General features: G+C 33.4%; 1 protein-coding gene across 2 annotated transcripts in view; it reads right to left on the bottom strand.

The window, feature by feature from the left end:
* Window positions 1-9,711: 9,711 nt before the first annotated feature.
* LOC118194207 (UPF0389 protein GA21628) overlaps window positions 9,712-23,942 on the bottom strand; it is a 32,572-nt gene continuing 18,341 nt past the window's right edge. For both annotated transcript variants that reach the window (XM_085823027.1, XM_085823030.1), the window contains exons 2-3: window positions 22,672-22,762; window positions 9,712-10,066 (exon numbers count right to left, since the gene is read on the bottom strand). In XM_085823027.1, the coding sequence (XP_085679153.1) occupies window positions 9,886-10,066; window positions 22,672-22,762 (272 nt within the window). In that variant the 3' untranslated portion in view covers window positions 9,712-9,885. The remainder of the gene's footprint in view (window positions 10,067-22,671; window positions 22,763-23,942) is intronic.

The raw sequence follows: 23,942 nt of genomic DNA, 5'->3' as shown, positions 1-23,942 counted from the left end.
CAACTAGTCTTGTTAAAGGATCAAAACAAGACACCCATGAAGTGGACACTAGCTCGCATTGAGGAGACCTTTCCTGGTCCAGATGGACTAGTACGAGTTGTGGACGTCAGAACTTCGGATGGAATCTTTCGTCGAGCCTTCTCCAATATCAGTCCACTCCCATTTCCAAATGATGTTGGACAACTGTCCAACGGGGAAAGGGATGTTCCGGTTTGAATAGAAACTTTTCTCTGCCTAGATAGAAATTTAAATGTGGCATTTAGATTCATCGTAGAACGTAGTTAGATGCGCAGTGCCATTCGTCTATTTGATTAGCGTAGATTAATGCGTACAATCGGTATTGAATATCACCTTTGCAAGACGACAATCTCCAATGACAACTAAAATCGTGGGGAATCATGGATATCCATCTTGAAAAAGATTTAATGTACTTATGTTATTAAAATATTTAAAAAGAGAATACCAAAGATAATTTTCGTATCGAAGCCCGTTTGCTCCAAAATAATCCTAAATCGGGATTTTCAATAAAAGGAATCACAATATGCACAGGAGAAATGTTTTAACATAGCATGAATCAACTGCAAACTTTAAATATTTCTCATAATACCTTCATATCAACTTTATTTATGGGCTTGTTTTTCCTGTGCTCACCGATCACACTCAATTTTACTACAACCTACTCGAGACTTCGGTTTACGAATTTTCATACCATATTTCCTTACATTTACAGAGTTGATAATTGTTATACATTGACCCCTATATTTTCCTTCGGTTTGTCATCGGTCTATTTAGATACGTCCTATATATTCTGAAAATATAATGAAACAGTATTTAAAATAAAACATTTACAAAGGACCTACTCTAAGACGATTACTTATAGTTCCTAATTTTTTTTTTTATTGAGGTAGTAGTTTTAGAGAAGTGACGTGCTATATCGATGTTTCCAGATATACAGGTGACGGAGGACGAGGCACGCAGTGTCTACAGAGGTAAGGACGTGTATGCCCCTCGTCCTCCACTATCCAGAGTTTATTGAACAATTTAAATAAGTTACATGGTCATACAATGTTAGATGGCAATACAATGGCTATTTTTTGTAGACAGAAGATGCAAGAAACACGTTGCAATGTCAAAATATAAAACAGAGAGCATAAACTATAAAACATTACATATTAAGGATATATAAAACATAAAATACACATAAAACACTACAGCACAATATGCACAAATTTCGCACACATACACATATTTCGCACAGATGAGATTATACTAGATGAGATATGCAAATTTTGCACAGAGGTGTGCCTTTTTCAGGAAGCCTGACAGATGTCTTGTCCTAGAGCTGATACTGAATCGAGGGCCTTGCAAATTTTGGTGATTGGTCCCTGATTTGTAAACAGGATGCTGTAACGTCGTTGCTGCGAGCAAAACTATAACCGGCGAGAGACGTGAAAGACTTCACGATTGATACATCCTTATTTAAAGATGTGGAAAAGCTACCCTCGGCTAAAATGAACTAGTTATCCGCAATTTTTCAATTGAAAATATAGTTGTTATTCGTTAAAAATAGCGTACTTTCTTTAGAAATTTCGTTACAAACAAGATCTATCATTGTTTGGTGCCAAACGGTGGGATCGTTATCCACGACAGGGTTAAATAAATTAAGGCATCAATCTTTGTAGAGGCAAATATTTATTTTGTGTTTTATTGTAAAATCTTATTTTTTTATGTATAATTTGAAAAATGTCATATCTTGGGAAGGGCAAAAAACAAGACCTCCTAAATCTGTGTGTGGAACTCAGTTTAGAGCAGTGTTTCTCAACCTTTTTCGTGCTATGCCCCACCTAAGCCTTTTTAAAATTCTTATGATCCTTCAATTAAAAACTAAAAGCAAAATAATATGAACTGGAGTAAACGCAGACTGAAACTACATTTAAATATATATGACAAATTCATCTCGTCGTAAAAAAAAAAAAAAAGAAAAAAAAAAAAAAAAAAAAATACTCTTTCATTTGACAATTTTTTCTGGCAAGTGAAGCCTCTAAAACTGAAATTAATAAAAATTACCAATTGAATTTACATACCATTTATAGTTATACAATGTATATATTGTTTTAAACAACAAGACTTTTACAACAATTTAACGGACGCTTATTTCAAATTAACACCACAGGTGAATCCTGAACGTTACTGCGAAACGTTGCAGAAAGTGAAATCCCAGAACTTAGCATTTCACGCCATTCAAAACAAATAAAGCGAAACGCTTAGTGCCGGCCCATTATAACCAGTAGTTGAAGTCTAATGTCTAACAATGACATCAAGGCTTTTAACATGGCGAACAAAAGTTGCTTATACTGAAGGTTTACCCAGCGCGAGTAGCGACTGAGAGTAGTCATGCATTTAACTTAAACTCTGAACGAGTCCATTTTCCAGTTGCCCCCCCTTAACTATCGTATTAGAGGTTCTCCCCAATGCAAAAATATAAGATCTTAAAAACCTCATTGTACAGAAATGAAGAAAAATGTGTCGAGACAGCGCTTGGGTCAATTATTGAAGCTCGGATCGAATAGCGTAGGATCGAAGAAGCAGAAGAGCGTAGACTCCACAATGAAAGGGTGAGAAAATTTGAATTAGAAAGACTGCTGATGATAAACTGCAATAATGATAGAGGAAATTCTCAAAAGAATACTCCGAGGTACATAACAGAACTGCAAAATTTAATGCAGAGATATAATCCTGAATCATTGCATATTTCGCTTTATGAAGTGATGTTTGAGCGTCAAGCTCGCAAAGCATACGTAGATGAAAGAGACTGGGTGTCGCAATTAATGGCTGTATTGCCGATAGATTATGTTTCTATCATTCCACGGCAGCGGAAGAGGTGTTACAGTTTATGTAGCTGGCCACGAGAGGGCGCAGCGTTTTTTACTTTTAGCTTGTTATATTTTTCTTACCGCATTGCGGATTTTTGAGATAGATGTAGTGGCAACCAAAAAAGCATGATAAATGTTCTAATGTAAGCATACAACTCTTGTACATAGCTGTAAATAAAGCTTCTGTGTGATAAAAATGAAAAGGAATTCCAATCGTTCCTGTGGATATTCATTAAGAAAGGTAAGCAAAATTTCACTTATCGATGTTGTTAAATGTAAATAATAAAAATAAGAAAAAAGATCATAAGTTGCAACAAGAGGAGCTTGATAATTACATACAAAAAAGATTCTTTTGCAACGTTTTAAGCAGAGCCCAGACACTTTCCACCAGCGGCATGCAGATACACCTTATATAAAGATTTCACTTTTGAGTTAAGGAATTATCTAGATGAGTGGTTAAACGGGGTAGAAGTACGAGATTTTGATTCGGTGAAAGAATGTTGACGGATCAAATTAAACGTCGTAAAATCGTCTTGGATGAATGGCCGCATATAATATTTTCTGCTGAACTAATCAAGAAATTAGACGAATATGAAGCAGTACAAAGCTAAAAAAAAAAAAAAAAACAATAGATTTTGTTAAAAGTTACCAACAGGACATTAATTTTAAGGAAATTAAGATTTGCGGACCCAATACGTCGCGATGACGAGGTTTCTAAATATTGCCGAGAAATGTCTTCAAAAACCCGAGAGTACCTAGATGCTATGAATGCAATTCAAAGAATCATTTCCGACCCCAATGTCCTCGCTGAGAGACAAAAGGCAAACAAACCAAGCATCTAGATCTCCAGAAACATAGCTGGCTTCCCATATGAGCTATGACGATAATCCGAGATGCTGGCTCCACTATTCACCTGACTGGGAGAGGTCAGGTAACGCATCAAATGGTTTTAGGAGAGACCGTATGGGTTAAGCAGCCGCTGAATTTGCATTCTTTGTGTCTACCTTTGGCTAGGATAGGACTTTGGAAATGTAATTACCAAAGGGGCAGTGATTATCCCGTATCTAAATCAAGAATATTATCTGCTGGGAAGCCGAACAGCCCAATTTATAAAACAAAATAAAATGCACCGCCATAAAATTAATGCTATTACGACTTGCAATCAAATGAAAGCAGTCAGCAAGGGACAGAACTCCGCTAGTCAAAGAATCCAGAGATACGTTCTTTCGCAACGCAGTCATCCAAATCAAAAGCACCCGATTTCGTATTTAAGCAAAACGTTCTCAAGGGTTGAACAAAAATACATAACCATTGAAAAAAAGGTGTGCGAGTATCATTTTCCGGATTAAAAAAATTGCATCGGGATTTGCACAAACATAACTTCAATATGGAACCCGACCTCAACCCCTTAATGTCACTAAATTAGAATACGAGTTTCAATCCGAGATTAAGGTGATCTCTAACGTTGCAGTCTTAGAGCTTTGAAGTTATATGCCGCCAACGCAAGATGAACAAAATTACGCATAGGCTGAGTCGTCTCGAAACGGGAAAACACCATCCGTTAAAATACGACTGTTCCCAGTCCTTTATTAAGCATGTATTGTGATGTGTATATATACACTGAAGAGCCAAAACATTATTACCGTCTACTCAATAACACGTTGCACGACCTTTGGCCTGCAAAACAGCTGCGACTCGCCTTGGCATGGATGCCACAAGTTCTTGGAAGATGACTGCAGACAGATTATACCAAATATCTAAGCAACTGTTGCGCAAAGTACAGATTTTCCGGCATGGGGCTGTTTGAGCTCTTAGCTGTCACTTCATGACCCCAAATATCGGGTTAAGATCCGGCGAGTTAGGTGGCCAGGACATTAATTGGAATTTATCCTTACGCTCCTCGAACAACTCCAGCACAGTTCGAGCCTTGGGACATGGGGCTTTGTCTTGCTGGAAGATTCTTTTTGTAGTTGGGAAGACAGACGCCATGTAAGGGTGCAACTGATTCGGAGTTATGTTCAGATAGTCCGCAGCTTTCATGGTCTGTTCTACCACGACTAAGGCTGCTATCACACGTCGGTTTGTTTCGGAAGAACAACTGTTTCGAACAATTTTTTTTCTTTGTCACAACAGCCAATCAACACAGATCGCTTTGGGATTAACGCAGGGGAAACTGGTTCCCCATTACAAACAAGCTGATAGCTGATTGGTTGAAAACAACCTGCAATTTTTTTTGGAAAGGAAGGAAAAAGTCGCGCGTCTTTCTTTCAATAGTAAACCAGGCAGAAAAATTGTCCGAAACAGTTGTTCGTGTGAAACAAACGCCGTGTGATATGAGCCTAAGGGTCTCAGAGCTGCTCATGGAACGTTCCTTAAAGCATAATACCTCCACCGTGTAAGACCTACTGTACAGAGGGGTACCAACTGTTTACCTGGAAGACGGCATACCTTGATATCACCATCGACGTGATGAAAGAGAAATCGTAATTTATCCGATTAGGCAACTGTCTTCCACTTATCCCTGGTCCAATCTCGATATTCCCGGGCCCACTGTGTGCGTAGTTGACAATGACACTTGGTCAACAAAGGCACACGAGTGGGACGTCTGCTGCGCAGTTCCATATCCAGCAATGTTCGCTGAACTGTATTCCGGGACACTTGCATTTGAACCTGCATTGTATTGGGCTGTCAGTTGCGCCACTGTCTGGCCCGATTTTGCTGTACCAAGTGGCACAGTTTTCGACGTCCTTTTCCTTTGATGCTGCGTGGATGTCCAATACCTTGGCGTCTACTGCTAGTTTCACCGTCCTTTATCCACTTTGAATAAGTAATACAACATACCAGTCGGGCTGTTTCGCTGATACTCGTTCCGGATCTTTGGGCCATTACAATCTACCCTCTATCAAATTCGCTTAGATTTGCAGCGTTTCCCATCTCGCAAAAATTATTCCTTACCTTCTCCAGCAGCAGTTAAATACCATTCCCACTTAATCATGTGCCCTTCACGTCATTCAGACGGGTTCATCGAAAAATGTGTGGATGGTCATAATGTTTTGGTTCGTCAGTGTATATGATTTTGAAGATTATTCAATAATTTAAGGTCAGTATATATTATTGAAGTTCTTGCCTCTAAGGGAAATGCCTGATTGACTTATGTGTGAACTATCCATTGCTGACATTATTCTTCTTATTATTTTTATTGAATACAACTAAGTTCCTGAACAAGTGTGCTTTTAAGATGTTACCCAAAGGACAGATATGTTTACTTCCTGTGAGTGTGAACCAGAAGAGTTGTGTGGTGAACTTTTCCCTCGTCTCAACCCAAGAAAAGTTCTTTCGAAGGGACGAGGGGGGAGGCATATATGATATATAAGTGTAACGTCGTTAATACTCTACCCAAATTATAACCTACGAGAAATGTGAAAGATCTCGCGATTGAAACATCCTCGCTTAAAGATGTGAATGCTAAAATTTTGAAATAAAAGGATAGTTCTTTGTTAAAAATTGTGGGCTTCCTTTAATAACTTCGTTACGATACGTTTGCATGCCGCCATGCTGTTTAGGTGTGTGTCGTGGAGGTGGTCGTAGATGCAAAGAGATGGTAAGAGAACAGCTGTACATGTAATGGTCAAGTCTGCCTTCTTAGCCGCAGACACAGACATCAGCATTGGTGATGCCATGCCTTTCGAAATAAGATGGAAAAGAGCCATGTCCGGTGATAAAACACGTGAGGAGAATGGAAGATTACAAAAAGCAAAAAGATAAGTGAAAATTTTCTTTGCTCATTTAGAAATCAAGCTCAATTTATAGCATGTTATTCAAAGTTGCTTTTCTCAAGTTAGAAGAATGCTGTTAAAAGCAAGAATTTTGAATTCGCAAGTTTGCGAGAAAATATTCTTCTTGTCGGAAAGACTTGAAATTACGATGAAAATTGTTGTAAACTTGAACTTAAAATTAAATTTTAGGATAAGATTGTAAACTATGTATAGCAACTGTGTAACCTGTGATGTAAAATGAAGTTAAAATTTTATATGTTAAATGTGGAAAAATGTTTGTGTTGAAAGTAAAATTTTAAATGTTGACTGTAAAAGTGCTTTAAAGTTAGTTTTTTTTTTTAAGTTTAAATGAACGATTGGAGAGAAAGTATAGAATGAATGTGTGTTAAACACTTAGTCCACACTTAAAGTTTAAATCATGCTGTCTCTAGCGCATTAGGTGCAGTTTTGTAAATAGGAAGTCCTTGAAGTCTCGTTTGTCAAATTCTAATAACTCGTAGATTGTGGTTTGGTAACACAATACTGACACGCTCATAATAGAACAAATTTCTGGACAGCGTGGGGAGAAAATGAGTTAAAATGTGTTGAATGAAATCTTTGAGGGTCAAATAAATGCAATAAAATGTATTTGGAAGGGAAGTTGGAAATTTTTCTTAGAATCAAGTACTAATGCTTTTTCCTTCCAGATGTTTTGGAAAGACCAAAGTATGTATCACAGTGAGGTCAAGATCAAGATGTATGTGCTGAGCAAGAAATTCTGTAAAAATAATTTTATTTAACTTAGGTGTAGATCATTTGTAAAGCTGGCCTTAAAAGAAAATTAAAACTTCGATGTCCATAATGAGACTTCAGAATTCGGAAGTATTAGAAGTTAAACTTTGAATTGTTAGGAAGTTTCCTAGAATTTAAACTCTTAACAAGGTGGTTGTGGGACCTTTTTCTTCGAGTACTTAAATTCTGGTGGGGAAAGATGTAAGGTATATCCTAATTTTATAACAGTTATTTTACGTTTATAGGACTTTCCTATTTCTTCTAGCTTCAGATTACAATTCTTTACCAAAATGAGTTTTTAAAATTGTGTTAAATGCAAATGAGAAGTAGAGCAGTATTTAAGTCAAGTTGTACTGATTTCAAGAGAGAGAGTTAGGATTCCTGAATTATCGCGTGTTTGCCTTTTGGCTACGTCTCTCTAACTGATATTACGTTAGGCCGTATTATGTGCCTTTGGATAGCCTCGCTAGCTAATTTAATATTATGGGCCAACTAGTTCAGACCTTGTGTTAACTTCGGCTAAATCTCTTTAGTTAGTCATTAGTTAGTTCTTATTTCTTACATTTCTGACTTTAAGCCCAAGGAGGAGGCTTTATTGTAAGTCCTGAGAACGGGGCCATCTGTGAATCTTTATTTTGAACAAAAACGGGTAATTAAATTCGCTTAGTAGTTCAATAAATTTCTCAACATTTAGTTAACAGATAAAAGGGAGGAACATTGCATACTTATTTTTTTTAAAAGTCCCCCCCCCACGTTGGTCGTTCTGAAATTATGGATATATCCTAAAATCGCACAGATACAGTACACTTAAAAGATCTTTAAAATATATGGTTTGGCTTATTTGATTACGACAAAGCACACGATGGCTATTTGCCTAAGAACAGGGATGCCTTCGTGGAGGACTTTCTAAGGAAAGCTGTCTAGCATGCAAAACCACTAAAGCGTACATGCAGCCAGCCGTTCGCGGGATTCAAACCTCGGACCGAACTACCAGTGTTCAGCAAATTTACTACCCGGCTGCTGGTGTGCTTTGAAATATATGGAATATCTAACTTATACAGTCAAAAGTCGTTAATCCGGACTCGTCGGGACTTCGGCGATTCCGGATTATCGATCATCAGTTTAAATCTCGTAAGATGGCATGCAGAAATTCTAAAATTAAAAATATGAAACCGTAATTTATGAAATAAAGAACAATTCTAATCTAAAGGGTATCAAAATTTACAAAAAAAAAAGTTTAATACTTATTTGTTTACTTTATTAAACATTTCTTTCAATGTAAGTTGTTTAAGTTGCTTCGTTTTATGTGATTATACTTTCTCTTTAATTCTATAAACAGACATGATTTCTTGTTCAGTTACAAAGTTCCGCTGTTCAAGTCCCGTTAATTGCTGTGCCGAGAATACCGACTAACTTGTCAATCGAAATTTTTTTGTTTTCACTAACCTCTCTGTCACATTCTTCATGTCTTTATCCATTTTCTGCAGCAATTCCACTTTTTGTTTGATGGACATCGAAACATACTTTCGTTTTGTACGATCCTTTGGGGAGCTCCAGAATCGGAAATTCTATTTGACATAATCGAAAGTTCAAGTTTACTTTTATAAAATTGCTCTTACAGTCTGCAAAAAATAATAAGCCGGATCCAATTCGAAGATTAAGGAACAACGCAATCATCAACTTTAACTGAAATAGATAATTAGATAATTTTAGCTTATACTGTCCGTTATACATAAAACGCGCACGCGAAAACGTTTTCTGCACTTGCGCACACGCATATGCGCAGTCGTAAAAGGTCTTACGCGCACGCGTAAACGCCTATACGCATGTGTCAACGCGGCGCATGCGCAGAAACTTTTTAGCTTTGAGGTCCGAATTATAGATCATTCCGGATTATGGGTGTCCGAATTAACGACTTTTGACTGTAGTTAGGTGAAAGGACAAATAAGACGGAAAGCGAACAAATGTGTTTCTGATTACAGTAGATACGAATCATCTTTCTAATTTGCCTTGAAAATATACTAACTTACCAAGTCATACATTTTTTTTAAAAAAAGGTAATAAGTAAATTCTATAAAAAAAAAATAGACAGTTTATTTGCGTTTACTCATCTGCATACATGAAAAGTTTACACATTCAGGAGTATTTTCAAGTTTTTTTTAAAAGATGATTTCTATAAAACTTTTTCTTTCAGTTTTAAGAATATACATTTTTTTTTTTTTTTTTTTTTTAAATACAAGACTTTTTGTCGATTTTAATACAAGACTTTTTAGTAGCTTTATAAAAATATATCAAGAAGCAATAGATACATTTATTAAACACTTTTCCATACATAATATTTATTAAAACTATTTTAATCTACATACATATTTATTATATATTTATTACACATATTTATATATATATATATATATAATATCTACATACATATTTCGAATATAATAATTCGACATTTATTTAGAAACTTATTTCTTTATATTTTGCTCTTCGTGCCACTTTATGTTCATTTTCTGCAGCGTTTCGCCTCGTTCAGCTGCTTTTTTGCCACTATAAATCATACCCACGCAAACAGCAATAGTGACGAAACAAAAAAAAATATTAATTTTGATGCGAGCCCAATTTCGAACCTTCTCCATCATATCATACCTGCAAAAGAATAATTTACTCATCATTCAAGTATTAAGAGTAAAATTCCTAGTTGAAATAAATCAGTTTTAGCAAATGCGTATCTCTTAGACAGGCGTCGACAACATTTTAGTAGTGTTATACCAAAGCAATGTTGCACAATCAACTCAGAATGCCAACCTGCGCCAGACCATATTATCATAAACAACAATCATTACAACACATTGACCTGATCTTGCATTATTATGCTTCCAACATTAAGACATAATTCCGTTCTTTTTTGATTATTCAACATTTATTATACATGAACAAATGCATAAACTATTTTCGTAAAACTTAATTTATAAATAATATAATATTTTGAAATTTTTTTACATTCACATCCAAATTCATCTTTAGATATGCAAAATAATGGTATCCATGAAATATCTAATCGATGTAATCCATTTTTGCAGGAAATTTACGAAAGGCAATCCATAGTATTGTCCAATTAAAGTGATCACACGGTTTTCTAATATGCCAATCAAGACGTTGGGTCAGCTGGTGGTGAATCAAGCGGTTTACTCAAACCGAATATCTGAGTTAGTTTCTGCAAACCGTTTGATTTCAGTGTGTAGGGATTCAAAACGGTTTGTAATGGCTTCGAAGTGTCATTTAGAAGAACTTGTGAAGTGACGAATAATTGGCTGTTTAAAAGCAGGCCAGACGATCATGGAAGAAATAAAATAAGTGAATATTGCAGAATAGACAGTCTTTACGCTATGGAAACAATTTCAGAATTCCGGAACTGTTGTTAGGAGGCCTAGACAAGGTTGCAAACGAATAACAATTGCTTCACATGATCGATATTTGGTATTAACTACCATTCATAACAGGAAGTCTACTGCTTGACAGTTAAATTCAGAGCTTGCAACCGCTACTGGAACTGTTGCATCATGGCAAACTGTATCCAGAAGGCTTAATGAAAAATGGCCTTTATGCCGCATGTATTTTACTGTCATCAAAACAAAAGGTGGATCACTTTAATTGGTGCGAAGAGCATCAGACCTGAAGAAAAAACTAGTGGTCCCTTATTCTCTTCACTGAAGAGTCGAGGTTTAGTTTAACATCTGCTGCTAAATATTTTTACATCTGGAAGAAGTCAGGAACTCGAAATCTTCCATCATAGAACGTAAATGTTTCAGTAATGTTGGTGTGGTGATGTGTGGGGAGAAACAATGATCGACGGACGTACGCTCCTACGAATTAACGAAATTGAAGAATGTTTTAGGAAACAGCGTATCTCCATCGAAAGTAGATCGCAGTTTGTAGTAGTGAGAAGACATAAGAAGCGTGAGACTCAAAATAAGCATTATATCTTTAACTAGCAGCTTCGCTGCCAATCTTCGTCTGGCGTTTAAATGTATCCGGAAAATGGCTGAAGGGAACACCAAACGTTAAATTTAAAAACTGCGTACAATTTTACTCTGCAGAACAACTTCATAAAAATAAAGTTATTACGTATAACAAAATTACAATGAAATAAGCAATATCCCTTAATACAAATATTAATTATCCTAATAAATAAATTAACCAACTTCCCTTTGCAAAATCTTAAGAACTCAAATAAAGGAGGTTAAGAACTTTGTTTCCTAAAAAATCACTCAAAACTTTTCAGTATCTTAAAAACAGTGAAATGAGCAATAAATAACATAAAAGAATACAAAAAGCAAAAAATTCTGAAAAGCAAAGTATAATTAATGATATTTTATCTTATCTTTTCAAGAGAAAAAAAAATTATAATAAAATAAGCTATATATCCCTTAATACAAATATTAATTATCCTAATAAAAAAATTAACCAACTTTCCGTTGAAGAAAGCAAATCATGCAAAACTTTTCAATGTCTTACAAAGCGAAATAATTAAAAAATAACATGAAAGAAACTCAAAAAACAAAAAAAAAAAAAAAAAAAAAAAAAATTCCACATACAATTTTACTCTATTATCAAAAAAATCTGATGTGTACACCACACGACTTCCTTGTACGGAATACTAAATTATACGCATTTTTTCTTGCATTTCATTTAAACGTATTGGATTGAATTAAATCTACTTCGCCGACAGCGCATAAACCACTATAGAATAAATGTATTCTTTAAAATTCACTCTATTTGTTTACCATAGCGACACTCGGACGCTAAGTTCACTTAACAAGATTATATTTCGTTCATATTACAACTCAGACTGCACAAAATTTATATCATTTAAAGAATTATCTAATCGTTGCCACATGTTCTATTCAAATACTATAATAAAGCTAGAATGACGTATAAAAGAAATTAAGCAAACAAAACAAAAAACAAAAGTTTTTCACAGACGATTGACTATTTCTCATTCAATTAATTCAGTTATCACTTCGCGACAAAGCAAAAATACATAAAAACTCAAAATATCCCTATTAAAAATTACGAAGTAAATCTTAAACATTCATTTCCTCGAAAAAATTGCAGAAAGGATTAAGCATGATTTAATTCGGAATAATAAGCGAAGGCGTTATCTTTGTTGTTGCGACGCTAAGTTTCTCTAGATTGGCAACAAATCCACTATCCTGCTGTTTCAAATGTAAACAAGCAATGGCCGCCATCAAGAAAATTATTAGGCTTAGCGGCACTTAAACAACTTTAAAATTGTTGATAATTCTAAAAATATTGCATAGAGATTTACTAAAGGCATAAAAACCTTAACTGGAAGATCAGAACAACATAAGTCAATCATTTTTAAAGCAAAAAATGTACAATTTACAAACATATAAGAGTAAAGAAACTGAGATCACTGGGCCGGGTAACAGAGTGGATATATATACGTTTGGTGTGGCCGATTGCAGCCAAAATATGAGATGCACATCTACATGTTATAGCAGTCCTATATACAAAATTTCAACGTTCTGAGGCTACTTGTTTTTGAGTTATGCGAGATACGTACGTACGTACATACGTTCGTACAGACGCCACGAAAATTTATCTTCAGAATTCATTTTAAAGCAGTTTTATAATTTTTTTGGAGGAAAAGAGTATTTTATTCTGCCCTTATGTACTGTAATATATTTTGCAGTAATTTACAAAGCAGACAATCTTCTTAGTAGAACATTTCTAGTCACGGTGATAGACAAATTTTATACAATTCTTAAGTGGCAAAATTTTCATACTACTTCTAGCTGTTAAAATCTTCAGAATCTCATCTTTTTTTTAAAACAATATCTCACGTTGCTGAATAACGGTTTAATACAAATATGGCGTTGCCACTTCAACAATAACTATATTTATTTATTAAATAACAAGATATTACAACCTCTCCCCCCTCCAGATAAACTTTGATTTATATTTTTTATAAATTAAAGTTTACGGTCCCTCCCCCCCCTCAAAACAACAATATCAGCACAATACAGAATTGAAATACAAGATATAACATAATAACATACACTGAGAAAGAGAGGAAGGAACAAAATATATTTTTTTTTTTTTTTTATCTATATAGAGAAACAAATTATTTAATCAGGCCAGGGAGTACGACTTAATGCGTCTACATTTTTATGGTTTTTACCACTTCGATGAACGATCATGTAATTGTAAAATTGTAGTACTAGTGCCCATCTCATAAGTCGTGAATTTAGACTCACATTATTTTTGAGCCTAACTAAGGGATTATGATCAGTCATGATGAGGAATTTAGTATGCCCATCTAAATAACATTGAAGTTTCTTTACAGCAAATATTATGGCGGCGCGTTCCTTTTCTGTGGTAGAGTACTTTTTTTCAGTTTCTGTAAACTTCTTACTGAGGTATAATACTGGATGTTCATTGTCTCGTTCATCTTTTTGAGCTAAAATGACACCCATACCAGAGTCCGAAACATCAATTTGCATATTTCAACAACTCGCTCGTCTGTTTGAAAACTTCTCCTTGACTTGTATATCAACTCCAGAACTTGGCAATTCATCTAGAGCTTTTAATTGAGAATCGTTTAATTTTGTCAGTTCTTTCTTTTCAGATAGTTTTTGCTTGTTGCGAGATGAACCTTTGTTCTTATCTGTTACTTGCATTCTCAATGAATGTGGCAACTTTGATTAGCCTCTATCATGTTTATGCCTCTTTGCTAAGTTTTCTGACGCGAGCTTATATTCTGAATGTATTTTTAATTTCTCAGCTTTAGAAGCACCTTCATGAGTTCTTTTATAAGAATTTCTTTGATCTGCTGCTAACGAACTGTCAAACACATCTTTACTTTTTGGGGAAGAAGGAACTGATGAACTTGTAGAGGAATAATCACACACACTATCCATAAAAGGTGAATCACTAGGTGAACAAGGTGAGTCAGCTTTCATATTAATAACTTCAGTTTTCTCATCAGTAGATGAACGTTTAGATTGTTTGTCTGATTTATGTGAACCATTGACAGAAGCTTGACTTTTAGGAGGGTTTTAGTACTATTATTTGTTTGGTTCTGCATCAAAGTTGTGTAGTTCTGCATTTGATCTCTATATTTTTCAAGAATAACAATTAATTCCCTTTCATTTCTATTTTTATCTATTTTCCTTTTCACCAACAATCTGTTTTCTTTTACTTTGAAATCATTTGTCTTGCTAGAATTTTCATTTTTAGCTTCGTTAAGCAATGGCGCTAGATCTCTGCTTTGATGCTGAGATTCAATTAATTCTTTTGAATTAACATTAATCACTTTCTTAAGTTTCTTGTCTTCCTCATCAGCTTGAGGTAAAATATCTTCGTCAGTTTCAATAAACTTCAGTTCTTCTAGTTTCTCCATTTCAATTTCTCTGCTTCGATCATCTTCATGAGATTTTTTTACTTGAGATCGTGTCAAAACTGCATTTATTTTTTCTAAATTTAAGAATGATTTACTTTTGAACAATTGGGCAGTTTTGTTACCCAATACATATCTGCCTGGATCATTTGTAACAACAGCTGCCTTTGTCTTTATATGACCAAGTTCGCAATTAATTTCAACTTCCACTAACGGTAGACACACTAAATGGTCATTTAAAAGATATTGTACCCAGGCATGTTCTCCAGTCATTTTTGCGTTATCAATGTATTTTCAAGAAATAATATCAACAGTGGCTCCTGTGTCTCGAAGAATAGGCATTTCATACCCATTCACTAAACCGTTAAATTGTATATGTCTCTAACAAATCATCATTCGAAGATACACAATTTACCTTTTCATTTGGTTTTAAGCGAGGACACTTAGGCTTAAAATGTTCGTATGATCCACACTCGAAACAACGTGGTCGATATCTTTTGTCATATAAATTTTCTTGGTTTTTGTTTTGGAACTGATTCCTTTGCTGATGATCTTTCTTGTATTTTGAATCATCCCATCTATCAGAATGCTTAAAATGAGGCGGATGCTCTATTTTTTCCTCAAAATTATCATAACGCGGTTTAAATGATCCTTTGTTAATTTTCTAGTCTGAATGGTAGAAAATTTCGGTTTTATTGTTTTTCTTACATCTTCAAAATCTTCAATTTTCTTAACCATTTCAGTAGGTGAAATGATGGTTGTCCATTGATCCATAAAATGTTCTTTGAAATCAGGAGAAGTACGCTTTTTTATTTGATCAACCAGCATGAGATCTTTTAGCTGTTCAAAAGTTTTAATGTTTAATCCATTAAGCCATCCTTCTAAATAATTTTTTAATTCATAGTAGAAATCATACCAAGTATTTTCAGTAGATTTTTGGTGTTTATTAAATAGTTGTCGAAATTTTTCCGCACTCAATTTAAATCGTTGTAACAGTAAAGTTTTTACATATTCATACATTTTTGCGTCCTCTTCTGGTTCTCTAGCAATAAGCTGAACAATGTCAGGAGACAGCAATGAAATAAGTTGAGTCACTTGATTTTCAGCAGGTATATTCATTATTTTAGCTTAACGCTCAAATAACACCAGGAATAGACTTATTTCATCTTCTTTAGGGTTGAAACGTGGCATGACATTGTGAATTCTGATTTTTAAAGGCTGCTCAGGTAACTGCGTAGTTTCTACTGGCTGTGCTGTGGTAGCCATTGCTTCCAACTGAAGTTTCTGTAGCTCAAAGGCTCTAATTCGCTCTTCTTTTTCAAGCTCTTCTTTTCTTTCTTCTCCTTCACGTTCCTTTTCTCTTTCTTCCCTTTCGCGTTCTTCTCTTCTTTCTCTTTCTTCTCTTTCGTGTTCTTTTTCTCTTCTTTCCCTTTCTTCTCTAATTGCAGCCAGTAGTTCTCGAGTAAATTCCTCATCATAATCGGGACTTTCAGTAATCAGTTTATGCAATTGAGGAATCTTAAATTCAGGTTTCATGGTTAAACCTAACTCTTCTGCTAGTACTTTTAAATCCTGTTTTTTACTCCTAGCTAAGAATGACATGTTGACACAAGTTACCTTTAATAGGCTTCCTTTTGAAATACAATCTAAAAGCTCGTACTTGTATTAAAAATATATAATTTTTGGAGAGACTTAATTTCTCAAATACGAAATTCACACCAACCAACTGGAGAGATTTATTTAAACAACTTTGCCAGATTTATTTAAATAACTAAATATTATAATACTACGTCGGGTTGACTTTTTAACTCACTATTCACAAGCCTCATTAGCTATAACTATATAAACACCATTGCCAGTTAGGCAATTACCCACGTCAGTTTGACGATTTTACTATCTATCTCCACGATTCGTTGGCGATAACAAAAACAATTTTTGCCAGTTTGGCAATTCAACTTTTAGAATATACGATCTGTAATACGTCGGGATGACATTACTATATACCACACGCCTGGATGGGTAGAACTAAGAAAAAAAAAATTTTGCCAATTCTGCAGTATAATCAAATCACACTACGTCAGTTTGACGTTGCTACTTATTTTCCACGTGCAAATTCCTTGGCAACAAATTCAAAATTCAGCTAACACTTTTTTTTTTTTTTTTTTATAAACGCCGGGATGGCTTACACATATCCATTATCAACATAAAAATTCAATACAAATAAAAGTAAAGCATAAATAATAATTTTAAAATACTTCTTTACCACAAATATCAATTATAAATTTAAGCTGAATACTTTTAGTGTCAGTTATTTTAAACAAAATCTTACACGATAAACTATAATTCTGAAACAAAGTATTAAAATTCAATAAAAGCTTTTTGAAGAAAACCAAAAGTTAATCTTATCTGCAGAGATTAGCAGTATCCTGTTTTGACAGATTTTTGCTCGGATGCAAGTTATAGAAGCACAGAAGATAACCTTTGAATGATCTGCTTCAAATCTGGCTTTTAAATGGTAGACTTCTTACATCGATTTCTCCTTGAAATAAACAAACTTGGCAATTGGTATTAGCAAACTTGTTCTAAAAAATTCAGTAAATTTCTGGGATTAGGAGACCAGCACCATCGAAATTGATAATTGCACTCCTAATTTCCAGGATCTCGGTGGAACCTCCAATTAATTAAGACTGTAATGTATTTTGCAGTAATTTACAAAACAGACAATCTTCTTAGTAGAACATAAATTTTACTTCTAGTCACGGTGATAGACAAATTTTATACAATTCTTAAGTGGCAAAATTTTCATACTACTCCTAGCTGTTAAAATCTTCAGAATCTCATCTTTTTTTTAAAACAATATCTCACGTTGCTGAGTAACGGTTTAATACAAATATGGCATTGCCACTTCAACAATAATTATATTTATTTATTAAATAACAAGATATTATAGTACAGATATCACACAAAAACATTGTTAAATTGCATTCGATAGCGATAAAAATGGATATTTTCGTTGAAATATGCTGCCTGAAACTTTTTGCGATTACAATACTTCCTTTTTACTTCGTACAAGGAAGTAAAAAAATCAATAAAAATGTATTATATATATAAAAAAATGACAATGAAATATGCCGATCTCTTAAAAACAGTGACATAAATACGATGAAAAATTGTTGCCAAACCCATATTTCTAAAAGTATGAAACTATTCAAAATGATGCATGCGATTTCATCAAAAAATCTATCAACAATAAGAAAGGAAAATTGTTGCCAAAATCACATTTTTAAAGATGTCAGAAGTGTACTCGGAAGCTTCATTTAAAAATACAAAATATTATCATTTTTCCAAAATTCTTTTTGTAAAAGCAGTCGGAAGGATAAAAGTTTAACGTGTCCAAAAAATCAAAGAAAAATAAATTTTTTTAGAAAAAATCCCATTGGAAAGCTCACTTTGTTAAATAAATTCGAATTTAATCGATTTATTGAAACACGAAATTTATTTTAAGTTCGTAAAATAGCTAAGTGCCTATGTTTCATGACGATGTAAAAATGGAGTGTGTAGAGTAAAATCTCGCTTTCCTATAGCCCATTATGTCTCAAAATGATGCGATTTCGTCACAAAACATAAAATATAAAATATTCTAATTCTAATTTCGAAAAAATCGCTTTGAGGCGCACTGGCTCTTGTCTAGATGCCCCTATGTACCAAATTTCATAGCCGTGGATCTATTAGCTTACGCGCAAGCACGAACAAAAGACACACACACACACTCTTTCTTTTATTATATGTAGAGATGAAGAATTCCTAAGAATAATTAATACTGAGTATATTGGGCTTATTCTTAGTTACAACCTTCAATAGGATATGCACATCAAGTATGCTATCAGTACAGTAAATGCAGCAATTCAACTCTTGCCCTTAATTGCTTACAGAGCACATCTGGGCCTTAAGAGCAAAAGAATTCTGTCTAGAATGATTAATAGGCCAATACTGGGCTACGCCTCCCTACTCAGGCAGCGGGTATGCGGGCAGACATTAGACAGTTTCAAATTATTCAGAACACAGTACTTCGAATTATTATTAACGTTTGCATATTTATCAAGAACCCTATGCTGCACATTGACTTGAAAATCCCTTATGATTACCGATAACCTCAAAAAGAAGAATGAAAAATTCTTTGCTAATTTCTCGTCAATAATTAATTATTAATGAAGTACTGGAACATCATATATTTATTAGACCATCTGCTGCGCACTTGTTAGACTACCATAACTTTGTCACCCAATCTGTAATTATTTATATAATTTTGTAACCCAGGTTTTGATTCTTATACAGTTAATTTTGCACTTTGTATCGTCACTATGCACTGTCTTATTGTATAACATTTATAAGTTCGTACAGTATGATAAGGTACAATATGATCGCAATGAAGCAAGCCATGAAATGAAATGTTGAAAATGAGGACGAAACAGTACAACAAATCACATTCCCGAATTATCTTTCTGGTCTACAGATGGCTAAAAATATTTTTGCCATCTGCAGACCAGAAAATTTGAAAGAGAAATAGAGGTACTTTCTGATTATCCGCACTTTCATCAAAAAGTGACGCAAAAGCGTTCACCAGGCAAAGCTGTAAATTGACAAAATAATTATGTGGCTAACCCAGTTTGAGCACAGTACAATTTAAACAATGTTTTCCCAACTTAAAACGCGGAACTTCGTCCACTTCGGACATTATGTATATATCTGTAAAATTCCCAAACATTTCATTCTGTATACTTAACCAAGAATTCTGTTAAATTATTTTATTATTTAACCATGATTTCATTGTGCTAATGTTGAATAAACAATATGTAAACAGTTTTTAACTGTCCGTGACTGACCAACGCAATGGTTAAGATTCAAGCTCATCAGTGCTAACACTTAACAGTATTAGCTGGCTCTGGACTCGGAGAGTGACTTTTCTGAGAACAGTTTTAATTTTCCTACAGAGGAACTTTTCATTACTTTGATTAATTTTTATACCTTTATTTGATCTTGTAGTCTGTTTTTTTGCTTCATAACTGTTATCCCGTAATTGTAAATACTATACATAAATTTTTATTTTTGTAGCTATATGAATTTTAGTTTAATATGTGTCTCCTGTGTGGCTTCCCAATATATCTGATTGGCTAACGAAATTCCTTTGGTTATGTGATTACAAGTTCCATTGGACCTTCCCCTTTTTTCCATCTGTGCTCCACTTCCTAGTCAGGGAGTTTACTCTGATGATTCACTCACATCATAGGCACACTACTTAAAGTGAGTTGGCTACATCACCACATGGTGATATTCACAGCTATACATGTATTTCTATATGTTCTATGCGCGTAGCACATGTCTGTTTCGGACGAGGCGCAATCCTGGAATTGCGCGATGCCGAGTTTGTAGAATTCTCTTATGTTTTTTAAGCGAAAACAGATCGCTGTGTACATGGGAAGAATAACAGAGCAAAAAAGGATTTCTAAAAAAAATTAAGTATTTTATTACCGATGGTTCTTGCTTTTGTAATTGTATTGATTGATTGCTCTTGTATGGAATTCTTAGTGAGTCTCCATTTTGAAAATGGCTGCTGCCTTTCGCGCATCAGCTTCGCGAAAAATTAGTCGCCAACAAGCTTGTGACTTTCCGATGCATAACAATACATATTCTTTGGCTACAGATGGTCAGAAAATACCGAAGTGGAATATTTTGCTTTTTCAAAAAATACCAGAAAATATTATAACATAAAATCTTTGAAACAAACAAAACCGTTTAATAAGAGGAAGTAAACATCAAATAAATATATATTCTGAGATGTTGGTGACTGCCTGTATTGACCATATTTTAGATCTGTCAATGTTTTTTAAAAATACTAATGAACTAATCTCATGCTACAAATTTAAAATGAAGCAGAGCAATAATTAAAATGCCAACTCTACACAGAAGTTAAAATACAGGTGTTAAAAAATTTACATATCTTAGGTTTTTAAAGAAGAAAAGATAATGCTGACAGTCAATCATTATTTAATGAAAAATTTAAAATAAAAGCATCAAATCAGAAAAATTAATAAAGCTGGGAAAACAATAATTTTCACCTTGCCAATAAACTAAGACTTTCCATACCATCTCCTTAGTAGCATCCTCTAAGAAAGATACTGCTGCCACCATCAGCATATCTGAGAATAGTTGCCAAATGTTTGAAAGATTTTCACGTCATTGATATTCATGTAATTCATAAGTAGCACAAACAGCAATTATTGGATTAAATGCATCACCAGATTTATTACATATAAGCATTACAAAAATTTAATTAGTTTTTTCAGATGCTGAAACTGATACATTAGGAAATGTAACATATATAAATTTAAATATTAAGATTATAGAAGTTACTATGCAACACAAATTGAGATTTAAAGGCTATACAGCTAAATATACACAGAACATGATAAAAATATGCACTTTTAAAATTTTTAATATTATTTTTACATGCATATAATTAGCAAAATTAGCAAATAAATTTTAGTTTCACTTAAGAAATAAAAGCAATGATTACCAAACTAATCATTTAGCACAACATTTTGGCAATTTTTTTGAATGGATGCTATTAAGGAGAAATAGCCAAATTTAAAATAAGGAACAAAAAATCAAAGGGGGAATCCAGTTAAGAAAGTGCTTTTTTCATTCCATCACAGAGTTATTATTTTTTTCTTTTTTTTTTTTTTAACAATGGGCAAAATTCACTATTTCCCAATTTGGCAATTCAGCATCTTATTCCAAAGAAAGACACCTAAAAATTGCAACCGCATAGTCAACACAAATGCAATTTGTACTATTTATAAAACTGTCAGCTGCCTTCAAAAATAAATAAATAAATAAATAAATAAATAAATAAATAAATAAATAAAATAAATAATAATAAATAAATAAATACAGAGCTTTCTACAAAAAATTTCAGTCATTATTTATGTTTTCCACCTTCAGATTACAAATTAGTTTAAAATTCTGTACAGTTTAATGCACTTTGTATACATACCTAAAGTACTAAAAGATTTTTTTTACATATTTAAAAAAATTTTAAAAACTTCATAATTCAAAACAATTTATTGATGAAAATTTTAAAGTAAGCTGAATTTTTATATGTGTGTGAAGTAGATACGCATCTCACTATTACAAAACATAAATTAATTACCTTTTTTTTAATTCATTTACTTAGTTCTGCAAAAAATAAAACCAAAATGTTGAGTGGCTTTATCCACTTTATTGGGCTGGACAATATACATATATTTATTAGTATAGAGTTCTTTTATTTGGCTTCATTCCTTTCAGTCTTAGTAACTTCAGGAGATACTATAAGAAAAACATAACTGGATTATTTGCTATTTATTTCCAAAGTTTATTTCTAAGTCCAAGATAGAAAGGATTTTGTTGTGAAACTTACTAAGTTATATTAGTACATTGAATATGTTATTCTTGTAGGCTGTCTCAGAATATATTTTATTTATTTGCATTTACCTTCTCTATCTGCATACGATTTTGTCAATGTCCAACTGCATAGATGACTGACTTATCACTGCCATCTTGTCTTATTGCAGACTGAAGAACAACCCAAGGCAAATAAGTTTTAGCTCACTATTGTTATTCTGAACACAATTCAATATCTAGAACCATTAGTGTTGATTTTTTTATTAATTTTGAAAAATGAACACTTATTTAATGAACAATGATAATTTTTAATTCAAATTTGCATGTCATAAAATAAAACAATACACCAAACAAGCATTTAATTTACAATTATACAAAAACTTACGTCACTGTTTTTGGCACATCAGTCACAGATGGATATTTCTTCATCCACACAAGCAAATACTTTTCCAATGTGTTTGGCTTGTGAGCTCCTCCTAAAATGACACTGTTCTTAATTTTTTTAAATCAAAATCTGAATCAATATGAAAGTTTAAAAAGATGTTTGCACCTACAAAAGTTTTAACAGACTGCTGTTTTCATGACATGCAACTTCCTGATTTTTACTTGCATATTCCTGTTTCACTTCTCTGATAAATTTTAACTTTAAGTAAATCTTCCAGTTTTTTTAAAAAGGATATATATGTGTGAGTGTGTGTGTGAAAAATGGTTAAAATACTTATTGGTATCATAGTTATGGTTAAATATCATAGAACAATAATAATTGAAAATCTGTTGCATCTACCAACTAAAATAATAAAAATATTCCATAACTTTTCATATTTTAACAGTTGCCCAAAAGGACTCTTTAAAAGTTTAATGTGGTTATCTATGGAGATTATCAATAGAGATGGCCCACGTAGAATAGCGAAACATTTCATAGGCTACTAGATGAATATATATTTAGACCAGTGCTTTCCAAAGTGAACCCTGAGGGACTTTGGTAAAGAACTAGGAGGGTTGTAAGAAGAGTTGCAAAATAAAAACAAACAAAAAACTTGTTAAATCTTAATTTAATAATATAAAAAATATATATAACAAACAAAACAGTTATCAAATTCATCTGATTTAACACTTAACAATTTAACTATAAACAGGCAAATTTAGTGTATTTTATATTCAGGAACACAAACAAAATATGAACAAGTTTGAAAACACAAAATAGAAAAATAAAGTCAAATATTTTAATGGGCCCATGTGTTTGTTTTTCCAAAACCAGCTTTTCAAGTCTAGGCTCTATTTGATACACATACAACTATATCGTTTTCAAGCTCAAGATAATTTCTCAATTTTGTTGTAGTGGCAGACAGAAATGAGAAGCATAAGTCACATGAATATGATGTTACAAATGGAACCAAATATTTGACAGCTTAGTTTGCCAACTCAGGATGTTCCTGCATTCTTTTTGTCCACTGGGAAAAAAATTCGAATTAGTAATTAGTATTCCAATGTAGTATTAGGCATTTCTTCTGATAATTTGATATCAAAACCATATCAATATCCTGTCACAGCTTTAGTGTTCTCTGTGCATATAGTATCTATGCATTTCCTCCAGTCAATATCATATTTACTTGTGCTTTTCATAAAAGTGTTAAATAAGCATTTTCTGGTAGTATT

This window comes from Stegodyphus dumicola, chromosome 1 (assembly GCF_044657685.1).
Source record: "Stegodyphus dumicola isolate Sdum_Otavi_A_Nest chromosome 1, ASM4465768v1".
Classification (NCBI taxonomy): domain Eukaryota; kingdom Metazoa; phylum Arthropoda; class Arachnida; order Araneae; family Eresidae; genus Stegodyphus; species Stegodyphus dumicola.
The sequence above is the reverse complement of the archived record's forward strand: the minus strand, read 5'-3'. Positions and strand labels throughout refer to the sequence as shown.